The sequence below is a fragment of the Onychostoma macrolepis genome, chromosome 21, assembly GCF_012432095.1.
Source record: "Onychostoma macrolepis isolate SWU-2019 chromosome 21, ASM1243209v1, whole genome shotgun sequence".
Lineage (NCBI taxonomy): Eukaryota > Metazoa > Chordata > Actinopteri > Cypriniformes > Cyprinidae > Onychostoma > Onychostoma macrolepis.
The window spans coordinates 12,410,686-12,432,429 of NC_081175.1; the positions used below are offsets into that span (position 1 = coordinate 12,410,686).

Sequence of the window (21,744 nt, forward strand, 5' to 3'; positions counted from 1 at the left end):
AATATAATATAATATAATATAATATAATATAATAAAGTTAAAGTGATACAGAAATTGTGCAAAAAGATAATAATACGTATACTAATGCTGCTACTAATAAAAATACTAATTTATTAATACATTGTGGAAATTACATTTAACAACTTTTAGAATTAAATGACCTTAACTTGTTAAGGCTAAATTCATATAAAAATGTCATGCATATTTTTTATGATGGATTTTCATATTTTAAGATCAAAAGTCTGGGTCTTTTTATTTAGATTTTATGGTTTTGTTCTTATAAAACAATAAATGTCATTATTTAAGGAGTAGAATTGCCTGATAAGTTTTCAATACATTTTTAATGAGACCTTTATATAACAAAAAGATAAATATCATGCCCCAGGACATAGGTGCTTGAAACACCCTGATATAATGCTTAACAGATCATGAGATGGAAAGTTAGAAATTAGTTAACAGTTTGGAAATGTCAAGAGGAGTTTTATGTAGACCGCTTTCTCCACGGACCTGTGGTTGGCAGCCCTAGGTCGAATGCGTTCCCACCTCCAATGAGACTTCACAGTAAAAAGGGCAGGTTTTCCACAAAGATGGGTTGAAGCAATGGTCCAGTGGGTGTTAGATTACAGAAAGCATGTCAAAGAGTTTGCTAGCCTCTGCCTGCTCTTGCTTTGAACCCTTCGTCCATCTCAGACAGGTGGAGTTAGCCCAATCATCTGGGACTTTAAGCTTATAGCGCTCTCCCTCTGAGCCTCACACAGTTCTGCTTAAATAGGATTTCGGCTGCATCCTATGCCGCTCTACTGATCTCACATCCAAGCCTGGAGCTCTCACTGATGGTGGGTCAGCGGCGCTGTCTGTGGTGCTGATATTTGCTGGCTGCTGTCCGTGGTGCTGAAAGGACAGCCGGCTTCTCTGCCACAGCAGTGGGCTGCCGTCTCCCTTGCGGCTAGTCGCGTACCTCATCTTAATTATCTCGTGAAGTTGTGAACGCACAATCTGAACCATCCATTTGCTAGCCATCTGAAATTCCTGCTTAGCGCAGCCCCGGATGCTGTTCTGCAGCTACAAGAGGGGGCAGATTTTTTCCGGAACTGCCATTCCGTGTGGGTAGGTGGCGGAGGAGGACTCTGTTTTTAATCATGTCGATTTGATTTGGCTAATTAAAAGAAACATCAAGAGGAAATAATGTGAGGCAGAACCGTGATGCTTAATTGAATATGAATGCGCTAATTCGAGTGTGATCTTTAAATATAAGCTTGACAAAAGATGCTCATGTATTCAGTGGGCGTTTTGTTGCGTATGTGCTAATTGTAAATTCACGCCACGGACTCGCTCCCTAAAGTGCCCTCAGTGCATCCTTATGCTGTCCATTACTCTCCAATGGAAGAGCAGAAAGCATGGCTAATTCTATTTGGTTCTAGCTCAGATAGCACACTGACCTGGGAACCGGGCTTTGATCAGCAAGTGTTGAGTGCTTAAATCTGCACTAAAACATCATTAGGGAGAAGATAACAATTCGGAGTGGGTTTTCTCACTGTCACGAGTGGACAGGAACATGCCAAACACTTTGTCAGGGCCGCCTCTCCTGCTCTCTTCATTGTTATGCGCTGTGTTGTAGTCATGCATCACGCTCAAGGGCAGATAATGACCTTAATGACAATGACCGTACCAGGAGAAAGAGAGGAATGCTTTCTATTTGGATTTCCAACTGGTTTCCCAACCTGCATATGTTTAGCAAGACCTGTTCGTTTACAAATGAGCACAGCACGCACCCGAGACATGTTGGCATGTGCTGATAAAGCGCGAGATGGGGTCGCTTTGAGAGACACTACATTTATGTCGTTTTGTTACTTACAGACAGTAAAGTCACTGTCACTTCCAGAACAATGCATGCAATGCAGCGGTACAAAATGATCCTTCTGCGGGGAGAACATTCTATCTGCCGCGTTAAAGCGGAATTACATGGCCGATATATTTGGAATAGCAAAGGATTGAGTGTTACAGGAGCCAATTTGATCTAAATTGAACTACTTTTCATTCCAATTATGCTTCATATTTCTTCTCTCCCCTCCCGTCCCCATGTGTGCACGGCTTTATTGCACAGTGCTGCATTCTGTATGGAATGGCTATTAAGAAATGTAGTCACTAATCCTAATGACGAACATAAGAGAACGTAATCTTTCACAAGATTTTCCACAGATTCCGTGGCGTTGTTACCCTTTCAAAACAGGCCTTTTAATTTATCTCCAGCACTTCATCTTTTTTCCATGTCTACTATTTGTAGAAAACGACCCGATAGACCCTTCTATTTTTCCTTATGTTCTTTCCCCAACGAGTGGAGTGCATTATTTAAGGCCAGGTTTCGAAAGGCAGAAAAAGCTGTTATCACTTTCAAGGTCTTTTGAAAAGTCCTCTTGTGCACGATCACAGTAATTAATTAGAAGCAAATGAGAAATTAAGCTTGCGTTTTGTGTGATCAAATTAATTTTTCTTCGCTCGCGGAGTGCATATTGCTTCAATATAATCTCTTCCGCCATGCAAGAACCTTTATTTATGGATGCTGATTAGGCCAGAGGTACAGAGGGGGACCCCTGAGCTCTGTACGGCACCCTGCTGCTCGGTGATCTGTTTTCCTGGGCCAAATTTACTGAGCAGTTGCGCCACATTTGTGCGTGGTAATTCATCTCAAAAACCTTACTTATGTCTTATTCACTTCACTTGTTACCATATTCATCTGACTTATTCTCTAACCTCCTTCATTACAGCTTAACGGGTGATAAATTTACTCAAATAGTGCTACTCTGTGGGTATTTTAATGGTCCTTGTCATTATACATGTGAATTAGGTCTGATTGATTGATTGATTTTAGTAGTGGTAGTAGCATAATCACAATTTATTATTATTATTATTATTATTATTGTATGGTGCGATTGCTTTTATATTATATTCATAGAAAGCAAGCCGTTTCAATTTGTTCATGTCAGCATTAATTCTTTCATTCACTGGATATTTTAATTAATCATTTGTCATCTTGTACATAAATTCTGCATAATGATAATGATGATGATTTTTATTTTATTTATTTATAGCAAGAAGAGCAAACTTTATTTATTTATTTAAAAGGTAACTATTATTATTATTATTATTATTATTATTATTATTGTATGGTGCAATTGCTTTTTTACTCTCTATTCATGGAAAACAAGCTGTTTGTGTTTTATTTTGACCACGTCAGCACTGAAACAGCGCTGGGCCTTGAATATTTTAATTAAGTAATTTGTCATCTTATAAATTATGCATGTTATAATGATGATGATTTTTATTTTATTTATTTATAGCAAGAATAACTATTAATTTATTTATTTTAAAGGTGACTATTATTATTATTATTATTATTATTATTATTATTATTATTATTATTATTATTATTATTATTATTGTATGGTGCAATTGCTTTTATACTATGTAGTCATGGAAAACAAGCTGTTTGTTTTATTTTGACCATGGCAGCATTTCTTTCATTCTCTGAAACAGTGCTCGTCTATGGATATTTTAATCAAGTCATTTGTCATCTTGAATATAAATTAGGCTTGATGATGATGATGATGATGTTTTATAAATTTATTTTAGGGCAGTCAAACTGATTAATCACGATTAATTGCCTCCAAAATAAAACTTTGTTTACAAATAAAACGTGTGTGTACTGTGTATATTTATATGTATAATATACACACACACGTATATGTTTAAAAATATTTATGTGTGTGTACTGTGTATATTTATATGTATAATATACACACATACACGTATATGTTTAAAAATATTTACGTGTGTATGTATGTGTGTGTATGTGTATATATATATATATATATATATATATATATATATTATATGTATATTTATATATATATATATATATATATATATATATATATATATATATATATATATATTATATATATATATATATATATATATATATATATATATATATATATATATTTTATATGTATATTATATATAAAATTTAATCGCATTAATCACAGTCATGGACTGTGATTAATCATGATTAATCGCAAATTTAAAATACTAGGATTTACTTGTAAATGTGTTGAAAAGAAATGCATGACAAACTAGTTTAAGGAAACCGAACCTTTCACACTTCCACAGGTATGAGACATAATCCTTATTATTCTTTTATCATTATTCTTTTGTTTTTATTCAGTCATTACATGTATGAGTGTGTCTGTGTGTATTTATATATAAATATACACAGTACACACACATGTATTATGTAAACACAAACTTTTATTTTGGATGTAGTTAATCACGATTAATCAATTTGACAGCCTTTATTTATTTATTTATTTATTTATTTATTTATTTCAATAACGACTAACATTGATTGACTGATTGATTAATTGATTGATTGTTGGGTTTTGATATTTATAAATGTATACTATATTCATGAAACTTTATGAAAAACTTGTCTCATTTTACATCAAACTAGTCCATGGAAACCAAGCATTAAACATTTTTTTAAAAATAGCTATTTTGTGTTTTCTGTTGATCAAGTAGTAATTCATGAAATGATGATTCAGTTATGGACATGAGCATTATTATCGGCAATAGAGTATCTCCAGATTCTTGATATGTGACTGGTAATATGCTGTGTAATTCCTACAGTGTGCCGTATATTGCAGTAGTCTGCTGCAAACTCCACAGCCTAGCACTCAAAACTGACCCGCAATATCAGACGTTACTGTTGATTTGCTGTAAGCATTGAGCAGTTATCACAGACTTGCATATTCCCTTTAATGAATTCGGCACACATACAGCGCACACAAATAAAAGGAGTGTGGTGTGATCATGCTGCTGCATACTCCTCATTAATAAACATGCATCATTTACACTCTCACCTGATGCCCGTACTACGCTCACATTCTGTCCTATTATCTGTCATCCTCTGCTGTCAGACGCTGCCTGTCACTAGTGCACTACTATGCTCAGCCTCTATATGGGTGAAAGAGAGAGGTGTTGATAGACTGAGAGGGCTTCAGGGGGCTCAGAGCTGTTTAAAACACTAGCTGTGAGCTGGTTTGTGAATATTCATCTGTGAACTGATCGACAAATTTGCAAAGCGAATGATGGGATCTGTCAACTAGCCCAGTCTGTTACACTGCAAAGTGCATTAAAGATTGATTTCATTATGCTCAAAGATTCTCAGCTGAGGGAATCACACTGCCAGGTCTTGAGTTTGTGATCAAACTGGCCTCCTAATAGAAATTCACAACTAAAGGCCAGAAATGATTGTACTTTGATGTGAGTCACAGACAAAATTTAGGAGTGCATGTGAGTTTGGTCATAAATTAACATACTGTCTGTTTTTGTTTTTAACTTTCACAGGCCTGGTCAGAGGATTTCTGTTGGTGACGTCTTACCGGTGGAATGCAGATGCACTTCTCTAAAGGAAGCTGAGGTTTTCTGGGGAAAGAAATCATGTATTTGACCTACTACCCACAAAATGAAAAATACAACCGCAGCAGTAATCCTACTTTCACCAGAGGGTGAGATGCATAAATCGGTCTTTTAACATCTTGAGTCAACTAGATTTTTAGGGCAGTTTTAGATTTCAAAGCACTAAGTACCGTGTGAGTTTTTTTTTTTTAATACACGGTCTTTCAGAAGTGTTCCTCAATGGAGTTACTCAGAAGAGAATCAAGATGGAGAATCAAGTGAAAAAGAAACTAAAATATTAGGGGGTTTTTAGAAAACTGGGACCTTGCTATTTCTGCAGCGCTATTTTGGAAAGGCCAGATAAATTAATACGCTAGACTGGGAATAAATCTCTCCTCTGCAGTGGATTAAGAGAAACGGAACATTAGAAAAGGAGGATTAGGAACACGCTTGGAAGATGATGACGCGGAAGTGGAGGTGCAGCGCGAAGTTCTCGCAGGCCTCCATTTGGCTGGGGCTCATGGTGGCCATAGCTGTCACCACGGCTCTGGAGTTCGACGGTCTACCTGGTCAGTGGGTTCGTTATGGACCCTGGGAGGCAGGATCCACCGGAGAGCTGAGCTTCACCGTGAAGACGAACATCAGCAAAGCTGTGGTGCTGTACCTGGACGATGGCGGCAACTGCGACTTCCTGGAGCTCTTGATCAATGATGGCCGTCTGCAATTGCGCTTCGCTATCCACTGCGGCGAGCCGGCCTCGTTGCACATGGAGACACATGTCAACGACGAACGCTGGCATCGTGTACTGCTCACGAGGAATTATCGTGAGACTATGCTGGCGATGGACGGGGAGAGCAAAGTGGTGGAGGTGAAGTCCAAGCGAAAAGAAATGATGGTGGCTAGCGACTTGTACGTGGGTGGGATCCCACCGGACGTGCGTCTCTCGGCCCTCACGTCCAGCACGGTCAAGTACGAGCCGCCTTTCCGAGGCTTGATCGCCAACTTGAAGTTAGGAGAGACTCCTCCTGCTCTCCTGGACAGTCAGGGCGTGAAGAACGATCTGGAATACCTGTGTACCAAACAAAACCCCTGCAGCAACGGAGGACACTGCTCCATTCATGACAGTGAGGTGCTGTGCGATTGCTCCAATACTGGCTACAAAGGGAAATACTGCACTGAAGGTAAGCAAGGTGATGTGCTTCAAGGCCTTACATAACTTGAAGATGTTCTTATCACAATGGCGCACTGGATAACGCGCTTAGCTGTCAAGGTAAAATGTTTGCTTTTAAGGAACTCAAGGGCTCAGGAGTTGGAAATTATTAACCATTATCTGATCTGGTCTGCCTGTTTTCTAATCGTTTGGTTGAGTGTTTGTCTTATCTTCTGCCTCTGCACTTAAACTGCAGTTTGACTGCAAAAATGTTTGCAATATCTATGGTGTAACTGCAGTACAGTATTGACATTTTTAGGAAAGCTGGGTGATTTCAAGGAATAGGTCAGCCAAATATGGAAATTCTGCCATCGCATGGGTTTGGAACAAAATGAGGGTGATTTTCATTCTTTTGTGGAGCACAAAAGGAGACATTTTGAACAATATTCTGGTCGCTCTTTCTATGCAATTACAATGAATGGGATTTTGAAGATCTGAAAAGGGTGCAAAAGCAGCTTAAAAGTGGTTCGTATGAATTGTACACTGTTTCAAGTCTTCTGAAGTCATATGAGAGCTTTGTGTGAGGAACAGACTGAAATTAAGACTATATTCACTGATAATCTTCCTCTCCAGTGAACTGTTATCCACTGTGACCTGATCAGTGAACCAGTGAGTTGAAGTTTAGGGCAGATGTCAGTTTTCAAGGAGTTAAATTGTGTGTTCTGCACACAAGGCTATCACATGGCTTCAGAAGTCTATGAATATAGCATGCAAGTCAGATGGACCACTTTATGATGCATTTATGGTGCTTTTTTACCATTGTGCTGCTTGACAAACTCAGGTCTCGTAACTTTCATTATATTAATAAGAGTGGCCGGGATGTTCTTCAAAAAAATCACCTTTTGCCTTCCTCAGAAGAGAAAGTCATACAGGTTTGGAATGACAGGGTGAGGGAAAAAAAGGAGGTGAACCGTTCCTTTGAAGTTGTGATAAAACATAAGTTGCAGAAGATCTTTTCTTCCATATTGTGACATGCATTCAGGTGTAACAGGAACAGACTTGCTTCTGTGCATCGGTTGTTGATTGATTTAGATGTAGGTGTAGCACTAAAAAAATGGGGGTAGGTGAAAAAAGGTGAAGTTTTAGCAGAACAAAAAACTGGTCCAGCGTACTGTATGTACATTGATATTTTTTATTTTAAAATGATGAGGTCAGAAATAATAAAAAAGGAATGGGTTCTATAACAGGCTGAATTTTTGTTTCATGCAGACTTTAATGAAGAACTGAAACTTTTACAGTGGTGTGTTTCAGATGGTCTGGTATTACAGCACATTAGCCTTTTAAAATGCCTTGAGAATTTATAGCTAATGAGATATCTTTGGCTGTAGACCTCATTAGATCAGGTTCAGAGGGTTTGCATGTTTACAGCTGTTTAGAAAAAAAAAACAGTTTATTTTAACTGTAAATAAAGGATTGACATGCAAAACAAAATGCATCTCAAACATATGCGACGGTAAGATAAGCATAGCACATTATTTGTATCCTGATGTCAGCTTCATTCAAATCAAATGGTTTCTTTTAGCCTTTTTAATACTGAAAATGTAGCTAAACAAAATGGGGGGGCATCTAGTTGTAATAAATAGATGAATATCATGCTACCTACCAAAGTAATAATCCACTAAATCATGCCAGGATTATCACCGTGAGACATCTTTCATTTTATATCCGTATTATTATGTGAAATCCAATACAAAGCACCAGTAAATCATATCCGAGCCTTTCGGACTGATTTATTTCGCCCAGAAAATGATCAGAACTATGTGTTTGCATTAGTAATTCTAGCTGTGTACGATCTGTATGCATGTGTTGCATATTCCCGTACTAATTTGATGAAAACATGGACATGTGTTGGAGCATGGGAGAGCAATTTGCCATAGAAACTGTTCTAGGTGACATATGTAGACTAATTAGGGCCACTCAGCAATGTCTTAGCCCTTTGGAGAAGTCACAGACTGTCATATGGCGGTACGGTGTTAAACCCGAGGCCAAATCTGCATGACTTCATACAGAAATATATTTGGCCCGTTTCTCCTCCTAATTGAACAGGCAGCGAGGACAGAGACAGTGGCAGCTCACGCTTGGCTTTTCACTTAATGCAGTTTCAGGTTACCCACTGTGGAGTCGGCAGGAAGCGGCGCTTTGCTCTGTACCGAGAGAACGCCAGCGTGACGGAGTCCAGCAAGTACGTTTCGAATTAAGATGAAATATTCCGGCGCTTCAAAAGAAGAGAGATATGTGGGACGGGGAGACGTTAAGAACAGAAAAATAAATCATCCTGAAAGTTGATAGAGCAAATTGGATTTGACACTGGTAAAGGACAATATTAAAAGGAACAATTGGTTTTCATACGCCTTAAATCCTTGCTTTTACTCCAGGGATTATCCATCGGAAGACCGACTTATCAAACACAGAGGAGTATTTGAGTATTTAAAAAAATGCACAGATAATCAAGAGTCACAGTGTAATTATTATTTCTAGTTAAGTATTGATATAACAAATCCTCTGAAGAATTAGCAGAGACTCATCAAACGGTGGCGGTTAATTACACGCGTGTCTTTTCATATTTAACAATATTCCCAGACTGTGAGTGGGAAGTGGTCTCCATCGCCGTGCCCTTGTCAAACCTCTCAGGTGAAATTTTGCAGGCATTTACCCTCAAAGCTGAGAGGGCCGTCAGTATCAATTAAGGCTGCCCTCGCCACAATGGAAATCTAGGCCAAAGCGATATATCAGCAGTGTGTGCATCTTTTCTCTTGCATCTGCATCAGGCATGCTAATGAGATCTCAGCCCAATGCATGAGCGGTGCATAAACTGCAGTGCTGGTCAGACGCTGTATTATCACCACCGCTTCTGTGCCGTGTATATATATACAGCATTAACACGGGCCTGCTGGGAGCTCTTAAAATCAATATGGTTACCATTTTAAAAGGCACATAAGCAGAATTGCACACAGGCACAAGTGTTCCTCATTAATGGGATGCTTTCATATGCCTGGAGATGACGAAAGCAGGCTTTTACTTTTATTTGTACAGTACTAGAGTCTCGCAGGGCTGGAGGAGATCCTGCTGTACCGTTTATACTGCGGTATATCCTTGTTGTGGTTTGAAGAATCTGACACCAAGCAAAAAACTATAGCAAGCAAAAATAATATACTCTGCAAACTGTCACAGATGGGTGCTTCCAGTTTTCTTTTCTTTTCTTTTCTTTTCTTTTCTTTTCTTTTCTTTTCTTTTCTTTTCTTTTCTTTTCTTTTCTTTTCTTTTCTTTTCTTTTCTTTTCTTTTCTTTTCTTTTCTTTTCTTTTTCCCATCTATCCAGAAACATATGATATTATTCAGTATTTATTTAATTATTATTCAGAACATTCAGTCTGTCTATCAAGGTATAGTTGTTTTTGTTATATTAAAATCAACTCCAATTATTTTACATTGTAATTTATTTTATTATATAAAATGATTTGTATTCATTTATTCATGAATTTATTAATAATATACTCTGCAAACTGTCATAGATGGATGCTTCCAAGGTTCTTTCACTTTTTTTTTCTTTTCTTTTCTTTCATTTTTCCCATCTATCCAGATTATATTTTTAAAAAAGAACATTCAGTAAGTATTTCGAGGTATAGTTGTTTTATTAAAATCAACCCCAATTATTTTATATTGTATTTTATACTATTTTATTTAAAAATTCATTGATTCACTCACTCTCTCACTCACTCACTCACTCACTCAATTAATGCAAAGCAAAATATAAATTTGATAGCATTTATAATAACTTGTACTGTATAAATTAATTCACTCACTCACTCACTCACTCACTTGATTAATGCAAACCCAAATATACAATTATATTTAATTGGATATATAATAATTTGTATTTATAAATAACTTAATTTGTTTGTTCATTAATGCTAACCAAAATGTTCAACTTTATAGCATCTATAATAACTTCATAAATAACTTGTATTATATTAAATACTTCAATCACTCTACATTACATTACGTTATAAGCATGATATAATTTTTTAATTATATTTTTTATTTTACTTTAATTAATTTGGTAGATGCATTTATCTAAAGCGATTTAAATTGCATTCAGGTTTACCATTTATCGGTTCATGGCTTCCCTGGGTATCAAAGCCATGACCTTGACAATACTAGTGCCATACTGTTTGAGCTACAGCGGTTTCAATATTGCAAAATAACTCTATCATTATATATACGGTTACCATGATATACAATTACTCATACTGTGATATAAGGTTTTGATCATACCACCCACCTGTACAGTCTAATGATTATTTCTATAAAAGCTAGAGCACAGCGCTGAAGAGGTCTAGTTTGCATCAAACAAAAACCTTTTCATGTACAGTAGCGTTGGACTCCGTCCCTTCTGTGGTCTTTTTAGTCTGTATGAGAGACTCGATTCACAGAGGCTTTTCTTTAAGTGTACAGGGAACAAGCTTTCACTGTGAAAACAAGGCCATCCGCTCCCCAGGATTAAATAATGTAGACAGAGAGTCTGTCTTATTTATCAACACAAATTAGTCTGGGTCGCCCTCAACATCGAGCTGCGTGTGCCAAGGATGCAAGCATGTCTGTATTTCGCTTTCAGACAGGCATCTGCTGCCATTGTGCAGTTTTGTATTTCTTTTGGGGCCAAAACGCAAGCGAGTGAGGTTAGCTACATTCACCCGGCTCAGGGCTCGTGTGTTTTTGCCAGTAGCCGGTTGTGCGGTAATCAGCACCATAGTTTACCGCACTTGGCAGAGGGCACAAGAAGCCAAATAATGGTTTACACACTAGGCAGCAATTCAGCAAGTAATTAAAACAGGACATGGAGTCTTTTCAGCTGCCTTGTTAATTTTGCTTGGTGGCTGTTTGCAATACAACACAGTCCCTGTCTTTTGAAACCTTATAATAGGTTCCTGTGAAGAACGGGCTGAAATTGAAGATGTTTTTTATTGATAATCTTCCCCTCCAGTGAGCTGTAAACTTGAAACTGCTGACCGAATCAAGAGTAAATAACATTTATTTTTTGTGTTAAGTATTCCATTTAATGCTGATTTTTTTTATTTCAGATTAACTGAGGTTAATAGAATGAATTTAGTGTTACTAATAATGTTGGGTGCATTCGAATACAGGAAGATCAAATATCAGTTCCACATATAGATATATAGATATTGACATCTATCTTTAGTGTCAGTGGAAAAAAAAAAGAAATCTGCACAGGAGGATGAGAATTCATATAAAACGTAATTTTCCAACTTGGTGTCCCTCATGATTCACTCACTTATTTTCTTTCATGCAATGAACGCTCGGTTATCGGTAGGCCTACATGATCTGTCAACATAGCAGCTGATTTTTGCGGCAGGTCTTTGCAAGGTCAAAATGAATGCTAGCTCTCCTTCTCAGAGGGGAAAAGATCTCCATGTTGGATATTGCTTGCATTTGCTTTCTTTGTTTAATAAAAGGAGCTTGTTGGAGCTTGTCAGATTTGCTTTTAGACCTAGGAAAGACACCCCAAATCCCATCCCTGTGCACTCAAGTGCATTTGCTGGTTTGCCTGTGTGGCTTTGCATTTTCAAAATCCGTATAGTGGAAAATAAAGGCAGACTGCAAAGCAACAAAAGGGTATTGCTGGAGTTCATGTTTTCATGGTTTTCATCCACAAAATGTCAGTACAGGATTACTTGTTACTTATTTCTCATTAAATTAGTTCTTAAGTGCCACTGATGTAATTGGATTAACATTTATTTGTTCCTGATTTTAAAAAAATGGTGTAGAACATCAGAACATAATGCTAGGATCAGTGCATTATCAAATTATATATTAATGCCTGTTTCTTCAATTACGAGCACTGTATGTTCTAGTGGGTGATGGTTTATTATTTATTTATGCTTTTTGATTTTTTTGTTGTACAGTATGAAGGTTAGATTTTTCTTGTTAACATTTTACCATGCTTTCATACTTCAGCATTTATGCTTTTTTTTTTAAAGCCTTTAATGAATAAAAGACTTAGACTTTCACTCCTAAAATTTTTAGCAAAAGTGCACTTGTTTACCAAGTAGACATCAGTGTCAGTGCTCAAGATGAAACATGATACATATGATGTGTGAAGAAAATAAACAAAATACTTTTTATTTTTGTCTTTAAAATGAAAAAAGTCTGAGCATATTATCTGTCTGTATTTACAGTACTTCGAGTACTGTAAGTCGAAATCTGAACTACTGACTGGGCCAAACAAAAAAAAAAAATAAATCTTACTTTGGTCACACTTTATTTTAAGCTCCAATTCTCACTATTATCAAATAAGAAGCTACTAATTTGCTGCTTAATAGTTAGTAAGGTAGTTGTTAAGTTTAGGTATTGGGTAGGATTAGGGATGTAGAATATGATCATGCAGAATTTGTGCTTTATAAGTACTAATAAACCAATAAGCCAATATGTTATTAATAGGCATGCTGATAAGTAACTGTTTAATAGTGAAAATTGGTCCCTACACTAAAGTATTACCCTTACTTTTGAGCCCTAGGAGACTAGAACAGCAATGGCATTGAGATGCCGTAAAAAATAGTTTAAGAATAATGTTTATTTTTTTTGTTTTTTTTTTGGAAAGAGTGCATTAACAATCGCGTGACAAGTGCTCACCGAAGAGAGGTGTCCTTAGGCGTTTCTTGAAGCTGGCAGGGGACTCTGCTGCTCTGGTTAGGAAAATCATTCCAGCTTTGAGGTATTTAAAGTGAGACATTGTGAAAGTGATTTTCAGCCTCTGTGTTCTTTATGCCTGATTAAAAATCATAACTTTCACACATACAAGTATGCAGGATTATCAAACGAACTGTTGCAAAAACAGATAATGAAACGAGCTGCTAATAAGATGCTGGCGAGAAGCCATTCTCCAGGTGAGAAGCTGTTTTGTTAAGTGACTGACACCTATATTATTGATTTACTGCAATAACAATCGAAAAGTCTGTCGATTGCATATTTCAGTTCCTGTAAACAGACACTTCCTCTATTGTCGTGGTTGATGGAGATGCCTCGTCTCGTTCGAGTTCACACTGGAGGACCTGATTCAGATCAAGAGAGGGATTAGCATCACTTCACTAAATAGAGACAGATTACATGCCACTCTGGCTTTTTCAGACCGACAGGCTGAGATCATGCTAATAACCCGCGTGGCGCTAGCCTAGCACGCTCATTTTGAGAAGCTCCAGACGCTGTCACCATGTCAGCTCTCACGGCCATGCTCGATTCATTACAATTCTCCGGGACTTTGTTGCCGTGACCAATTTGAGGGAGCCGAGGAGAGCACTTGTAAAGGTTAAAGCGGCCCTCGTGATTTATGGGCGGCTGACAGTTTTGCATGGCCTGATATCCCGAGCCAAGCAAGCAGCTCCCACAAACACAGTGTGATTAAGAGATTTACTGTCTCGCTCCAGGCAATCGAGCAGCATTTGCGCTGAGGGTTTTGTGTCGTCTTTTGTCCCGGCTTTTGTTGTGCTTTCAGCTTCCCTTTGCAAACATTGTTGGGGTGCGCTAACGTCCCCCTCGCACCTGTGGCATATCCGACAAACATAGTCCAAATCGCCTTTTCATTGATAAAGCAGTCCATTAAGATCTGCTTGGAAACCTCGGATTTAATTTGTAGCCGTTGAGCGACCGAGATTAGGAAAATGGATAATAGAGCAGTGCTCCCTCTCCCGGGTACTCGTTTACGTGCTGGCGTCTCCATGGCCACATAATGATGATCGCAAAATAAGATTCGCGAAGATTCCTCTTTAATTGGCTGTAGGGTTAGGTCTGTGTTTTCAATGGCCATTTGGAAGCCGCCATGTGTTCTCATTAGTGTTTTAGAGTGAGGATTGTTGCCCTCCACCTTTTAAGAGCTGCAAACAGCTCCTCTCACAGCTACTTTCTCCTCATTATCACAGTGGCAACAGTGATCTGACTCACCTTCCATGACCAGACCATCCAGCCCCACACTAGCTCCACCAAGCAAGCCTTTGACGTTCTCCCTTGACTCCTATTATTTCACAGTAAAGGCTTTCTGTGCCTCGGTCCTGTGGTCTCGAGTATGTCATTAAGGTAGCACCTGACCTTTTGGCCTCTTGGAGATCGTGTTTTCAACGTCATCACATTCAGATTATGGTATTAATGAGTCCCAAATTACTTTTTGTCTGTACCCAGATTTATTCATATGAATAATTAAAACAATGAACATGTGATTAGCGTTATGCATATTATGTAAGTAGATAATATTTAGCTTTGTAATATACATATATTGTAATGTGTGCCTTGGAGGAGGAAAGCCTGGTTCCTTCTCTTTCTTCATTTGAGCATCTTGGAGGTTTTTTCTTTCCACAACCAGTATATGAAGGCATGGTTTTCTGAAAAACTGATTTGATACAATATATGTTGTAAGTGCTGTACAAATAAAATTCACTTGATTTGATGGTATGATAATGGTTTGATGAATTTACTCAAATTAAACTGTTTAAATTTGTTTCTAATTTTAATTTGTCTGCTAAATTTGTCCACTAAATTGTCCAACAGTTGATTTTAATGCATAAGGAGAATTCTGCCATTTTTTCCCATTAAAGTCATAAAGTTCCAGTGTCATTTGCTCCACATCTCAGATAATGTACTGTATATTACTGTACATTTAATAGCATTCTATGGTGGAAATGGTGTGTGAGACTTTTAGGCTTCCAAAATGCTTCCAAATATAGTCACTTTTTTTATAATATATATTTTTTAATAACAATATAATAATAATAATAATAATAATATATAATAAGAATAACAATAGCTTGATTAGAAATTACACATGGTTAACCGTCATCTTGTGTTCCAGTCATTTTGACCTGGAGGGGATTTTCTTTTTACCAAAAATAGTTAGTGTTATTGCATTAGACTAAAATTTATTACTGATTTCAACCCCCCACCCCCACCCCCAAGTGTTTATTTTGTCCCCGTACCTTTTTGCACTTGTTGCCTCAGTTTTTGAGTGAGCACTGCCAGAATTATCCACAAATAATGCTTTCTTTCACTCAAACACTGAGATGCAAAAGTTCAGATCAATAAGATCTATGACCAATCAGTTCCAAAAACTAGACCGAGATATAAGACTTGGTGATAATTTAACATGAGACATTTACAGGCAATTTTTAAAAGGCCACCAAATTAGGTAAAGGATTTTCAACACAGCCCAAGGGTTGAAAATGTTCTCTTCGTATGTTTTTTTTTTTTTCTTCAGCTTTGATTTCTTCACACATCACAGACTAGATACGAGTCTAATTTCATATCAAGATCTGACACTATTTTTATAGTTTGTGTCCTTGAGAAAACCAATTATTTCACTCTTTATCATAGTTTTAAACCTGTAGTAATTCACATTTTTATTATGGGGTTTCATATTTATTCTTATTTCAGTTGATTTGGATAGAATATTTTAGTGTTCCTAGGGAAAAAGGTAAAAAAATTAAAATCTTTATAAAAAATAAACTACGAATTGGGGTGTGTTCAAAATCAGATGCATGCTGTCAGAGTTCACAAAGTATCATCCGGGTACTTTTCACCAACTGTTTTATGAATACCACACATTCTGTTTTTTACCTACTATATACACTGTAAAAAGTGATAAGTTGACTTAACTTAAAAAAAATTGAGGAAACCCGTTGCCTTAAAATTTTTAAGTAAATGTTAATTTAAAAAAAATAAGTTAATTGAATTGTCAAGTTCACTTAACTTTTTTTTTTTAATTATTATGTACTTAATAATTTTAAGGCAACGGGTTTCCTCAATTTTTTTAAGTTAAGTCAACTTTCACTTTTTACAGTGTAGTAGTAGGCATATTGGGACGCAGAGTTGGTTAAAAGTTTCAAGACAGGTTTATATGACCTTCATATAGCACAAAGAAAAAAGTTGAAATCTGTTAGTTTTAATAAAAACGAACACCTGGGAAATAAAAGTCTTCTGAACTTGAAGAAACTCTAATTTATAGATTTAATCATTGTATCTCAGAAAACAACACGAGCAACATGCATCCCAGCTCCCATGAGTCTAATCATCTAGACATCTACTATAAACAGTCATCTGCAGTAATGACAATAACATTTGAGCGTATGACTTGATTTATGACTCAAACAAGTGGTGCGTGCATTTTTATCATGTTTTAGTCAGAATGAAATCTACAGTAGACTCCCAAGGATGCAATTATGAGCTTTTTAAAGTTGCTGCCAACAATATTTGTACGTACTTACTGTATACTCAAGTGGTGGTATTTTAGTTCACATGCCCTCAAACACATTTGAGTAATACTCTTTAACCACTTAAAAATGACTTTCACCCTCTGAGTTCCTTGAATGCTTATCTTACTGATGCATATGATTTTTCTTGGATCCACATGATGTTTTGCTCCCACACCTGAATATTTATGAAGTGTAGGATTACAAGTAGGCCTACATACTTTTATTAAATTTATATTTATAGTAGTTTGCATTTTAGCTGTTTTCCATGTAACATTTGGTTCATAATAGCAGGATTTGCCATTCAAAAAATATATATATTTACTTAAATACAAACCATAACCTAACATGATATTTTGATAGTCTCACCTAACAATTATTACACATGCATACAGTCCTCAGAAATGTCACTTATTCTTCTCGTTGTGGTTTCAACAGCCTGAATGACAAATGGTGAATTCTATGTTGTTAATTTATTATTCTCTCTTTTCTTTCCCATCATTCCTGCTGCAGCTCTCCAGCAAATTTTAGGAGGTAAGACCAATGTTTTGTCTTTTCAGATATCTGATATGCCAGAGCTGATAGTCATCCTTTCTTGCATTGTCAGTTTGTACTGCAGTTCTGCTGACTGACTCGAGTGGACCAAAATCACTCACCTGCATGAGACAAAGACCAGATTCAGCGACAGATTGAGCGGCATGCGCTAGTAAACGGTGGAGCGTCTGTGTTGTGGAGGATTTTATAATGCTCGGTCTCCAGTTTTGCAGGGCCGGAGGCTCGGGGCTTCAGCCCTGCAGCTTTTAAATGATCTCTGAATTAGATCTGCTGAATTAGACCGCATAAGTGCAACCCAGGCTAGGATTAAGGCAGCTGGCAGTGGTCATGCAAAACCACTCTGCCTTATACAGCTCATGGGGAAGATAAATTGAACCTCGCATTTAGGGTGAGAGCGGCGTAGGAGATGAATCCTGCAAGGCTTGACACTTCACAACTCACAAGTTTGAATGCTGGAGAAGATCCCAAGTATATATTATTCTTCCAACACCTTCTGTGTGAATGATAAAACTTAAACGCCACGGTTTGTGATGTCCGCCCTTTTGTTTTTTAGCTCCAAGGACCTCGATATTTTATGTGGATGGATAGGTTGAGTCTGAGGCCTGTGGTAAATTCATCAACTCAATCTTGATTTTCAAAAGCTAGCGATGAAAAATGTCTCTCTGATGGAGGAGATCCGTGATGCCTTGGTTATTTAAAATGTATTATATTGTGCCTCGGAGCTGATGTGATGTCTGGGCTTGATGATGATGTAGTGCATTATTCAGTAGATGTTAAAACACTGTTAACAGATGCACTGAAGAAAGTCAGGGCTTTTTAATGTATATCTTTTTTGTGAGCAGTTTGAAAATCAAAATAGCAAGAAAGAAATGCCTATGTAATAGCGGCGCAAGTCTGAGGTCTTGAAAAAGGAGCAGTCTATTGTGAAAAGGTCTGCTCTATTTAAAATGTACACTCAATGATGTTATTGAAGCGCTTGTGATCATTGCCAGTGTCTGTATTGTATTCGTTCTCAACAGAGGAAGGTTATCTTAAAGGCCACAGTGACACTAGTGGATGACAGAGGCCTTCTTTTACAACATGTGCTTTTAGCCTAGACTTTTAATCATCCTCTGTTTCCCTTGTGAAGAGCTCAAGTGCTAGGACTATGCAGACATCAAATGGCAAGAATTGGACAGGGATGTGCCATATAAAGCAAGTGCTTGTGTCTTTATTGGATTAAAGCTTTCACACAGTGTCAGCACTTTGTTTCCAGTGCAGAACGCATGAAAACAAAGATGACACTCATTCAAGCAAACTCGCAACCACTCTGCTTTTTCGTCACTTTCTCTGAAATGCAGTGTGACATCTGAAAAGCTCGAATTTAGGTGTCCCATCAGTTTGTGTATGTACGACATTAAAATTCTGTCACATGGAGATCCAGTGAGTGTTTGTGGATGGGTCTGTTCGTGTTTGGGTGGTCACAGGAAGATGGAGGTGTTGTAGCAGAAAGCAGATATGAGAAAATGTGTTTTTGTGTTAGGTCAGATGCCTCAGCCATGTCACTGCTGAAAATACCATCTGTACGGATTTCCGTGATGGTTCTTGTCAGTTTGGTGCTTGTCTAGTTGGAGGACCAAAAATTACAGTAAAGCTGAAAACAAGAATGGCTAGGTAAGATAGTTAGGAAGCAATCAAAGTTAGCAACTCTGAACTTTTTATAAGGGGTTTCTGTTCAAAGTCATCATGTTTTTCACAATAGCTAAAAACAAACCTTACTTTTTGCAGCATTTATTAATCTGCACTACCTTTCAGGTGTGTTTTTTGACAAGGATTCATTAAACTGATTAATAAGTGACCGTAAAGACATTTAGAATGTTCCGTTTCAAATAAATGCTGTTAAATGCACCGCAGACTGGAGTAATGCCATCACAGGAATAAATTAAGATATATTAAAGTAGAAAACTTAAAATTGTAATGAAATTTAAAATTGTAATAATATTTCAAAATTTTACTTTTGTACTATATTTTCGATCAAATAAATGCAGATGAGAATTAGAGACCTTAAAAAAAAAAAAAAAACACATCTTACAGTCTCCAAACTTTTTAATGGTAGTGTTACCATAATTTATAATTTTTACATATTAAAGAAAGGAAAGGAAAGGACGTGTGGCCATGTATTGTGACCCATCCTTGGAATGTGTGCTCTGCATTTAACCCATCCAAGTGCAAACACACACACACACACACACACACACACACACACATACAATACACACACATACAATACACACACACAGTCTGGCATTTGTGGTTTACGGGGGCTCTCCATAGGCGGAATGGTTTTTATATTGTGCAAACTGTATGTGCTGTTGCCCTACACCTAAACCTACCCCTTACAGGAACCTACTGGTCATTTTTGAATTTCATAAAACATGTTATTATACACATTTGTGTCCTCATAAACCATATATACCAGTACAACACACATATACACACACACACATACATACATTTTTGCTGCTGCGCCCAGAGAGCAGTTGGTGGTTCAGTTCAGGGTCTCACCTCAGTCGTGGTACTGAGGGTGGAAGAGAGCACTGGTCATTCACTTCCCACACCTACAATCCCTGCTGGTAACGAGACTCGAATCCGTGACCTTTGTGTTACACGTCCGACTCTCTAACCATTATGCCACGATATTATTATTTAGCATTTCTTGTCTAAATGATAATTTGTTAGTGTGTTGTGAATAAACATGAATTAACAATGAAACATGACACTTACATTTACAAATTAACATTAATCTAGATTAATAAATGCTGTGAAAAAAGTACTTTTAGTTCATGATATCAAATGCATTAACCAGTGTTAATGAATTGAACCTTCTTATAAAGCATTACCAACTAAACAAACATCTCATTAAGTATTAATACACTTTGTACAGAAATGCTGTTTAATTTCAGCATCTGTCTTTTTGCTGTTTAATTTTCAGCATCTGCTTTGATGCATTTCAGGAGGCTTAAAACCACCAAACTGGATTGCTGTCAATGTTGTTGGCCTCATAAATATGCAACATATATGCAAATAAGAGTGATAATATACAAATAACAGTGTTTACAAATGTACAGCGTGAAATTTTGAAACATGACTACCCAGAATTAATTACTAGCCCAGGGTAGAGAAACAGCAGTGAGAAGTAGATAGATAACCCAGGATTACGGTAACCCAGGGTTTTAAACAAATCTCTACATTCCTGCAGGACGATGTGCTTTGCTCACATTTACACTTGTTACTGTGTGTCGAGGTCATATGACTTGTCGGTGTGCATGTAGACAGCATGTTTTGGGATGTTGAGTTGCCTCAGTTAGCCGTCTGTGCTCTCATGCATACCGTCAGCTTCAGGATGTTTACAGCCTTATCATACCGCTGCTTCCATCCTTAGAGGAAAAGCTCTTATGTCACTGCTGCTCACTTAGGCATCGGTGCCAGTCTTGAGTGCTGGAGCGTAATCCAAAGCTCAGCTCTTCTGTGTCCAACTTTTGCTCCAGTTAGGTAAAGCAGAGCAGGCTTGACCGCAGTGACCATGACTGTCCGCAGCCCGTGAGAGCAGAGGCATGCGAGGACGTCAGAAGAGCGGGTACAGCTGTCACTGCCATGCCCAATCCTCCCAGTACCTCAGTGACCTTGATATAATCCTCCATCTGAAGGAAAGCCTCCAGGAGTTTCAGACTAATCCCCTCTCCGCATATTCAGAAGTTTCTCATTCAGTGCCGTGCAGGAGCTAATCAGAGATCAGGTTTTGATATGCAGTAGATAGAGAATCCGTTATGGCTCAGAGTTTTATATACTGAGCATTTGCAAAGCATCTTGTCATCAGTAGCTTATGAGACTCTGACAGTCGCTTGCTTCCTGAGAATTCTTAGTGTTCACAGATGGAGGCAGCATGTGATTTTATATATTTATTTTTATTTTATTTTTTTATTTTTATTTGTGATCTTGTGTGTGGCATTAATGGTCTGCTCTAACGCACGGCATTTGTGTTTCTGCCACATCAAAAAAAAAAAAAAAAATCCAGCACCCAGGTAATTAATTCAGGATAACACGTCATTATTGGAGATTCTATCTAGTTATTTTGAATTAGTACTGCATCTGATTATTTTGAAATCTCACCTTTTCAAGATAAAATGAAATGGTCTCTGAAAATGATTTCAAAATAATCTCGATTTACATTACAGGGATAGTTCACCCAAAATGAAAATGACTCCATGATTTACTCACCCTCAAGCCATCCTAG

General features: G+C 37.4%; 1 protein-coding gene across 1 annotated transcript in view; it reads left to right on the forward strand.

Annotated features, from left to right (window-relative positions):
* nrxn2a (neurexin 2a) overlaps positions 1-21,744 on the forward strand; it is a 386,538-nt gene that overhangs the window by 57,388 nt on the left and 307,406 nt on the right. The window contains 2 exon segments of the mRNA XM_058757921.1: positions 5,407-6,638; positions 17,430-17,450. Coding sequence (XP_058613904.1) covers positions 5,915-6,638; positions 17,430-17,450 — 745 coding nt within the window. The 5' untranslated portion in view covers positions 5,407-5,914.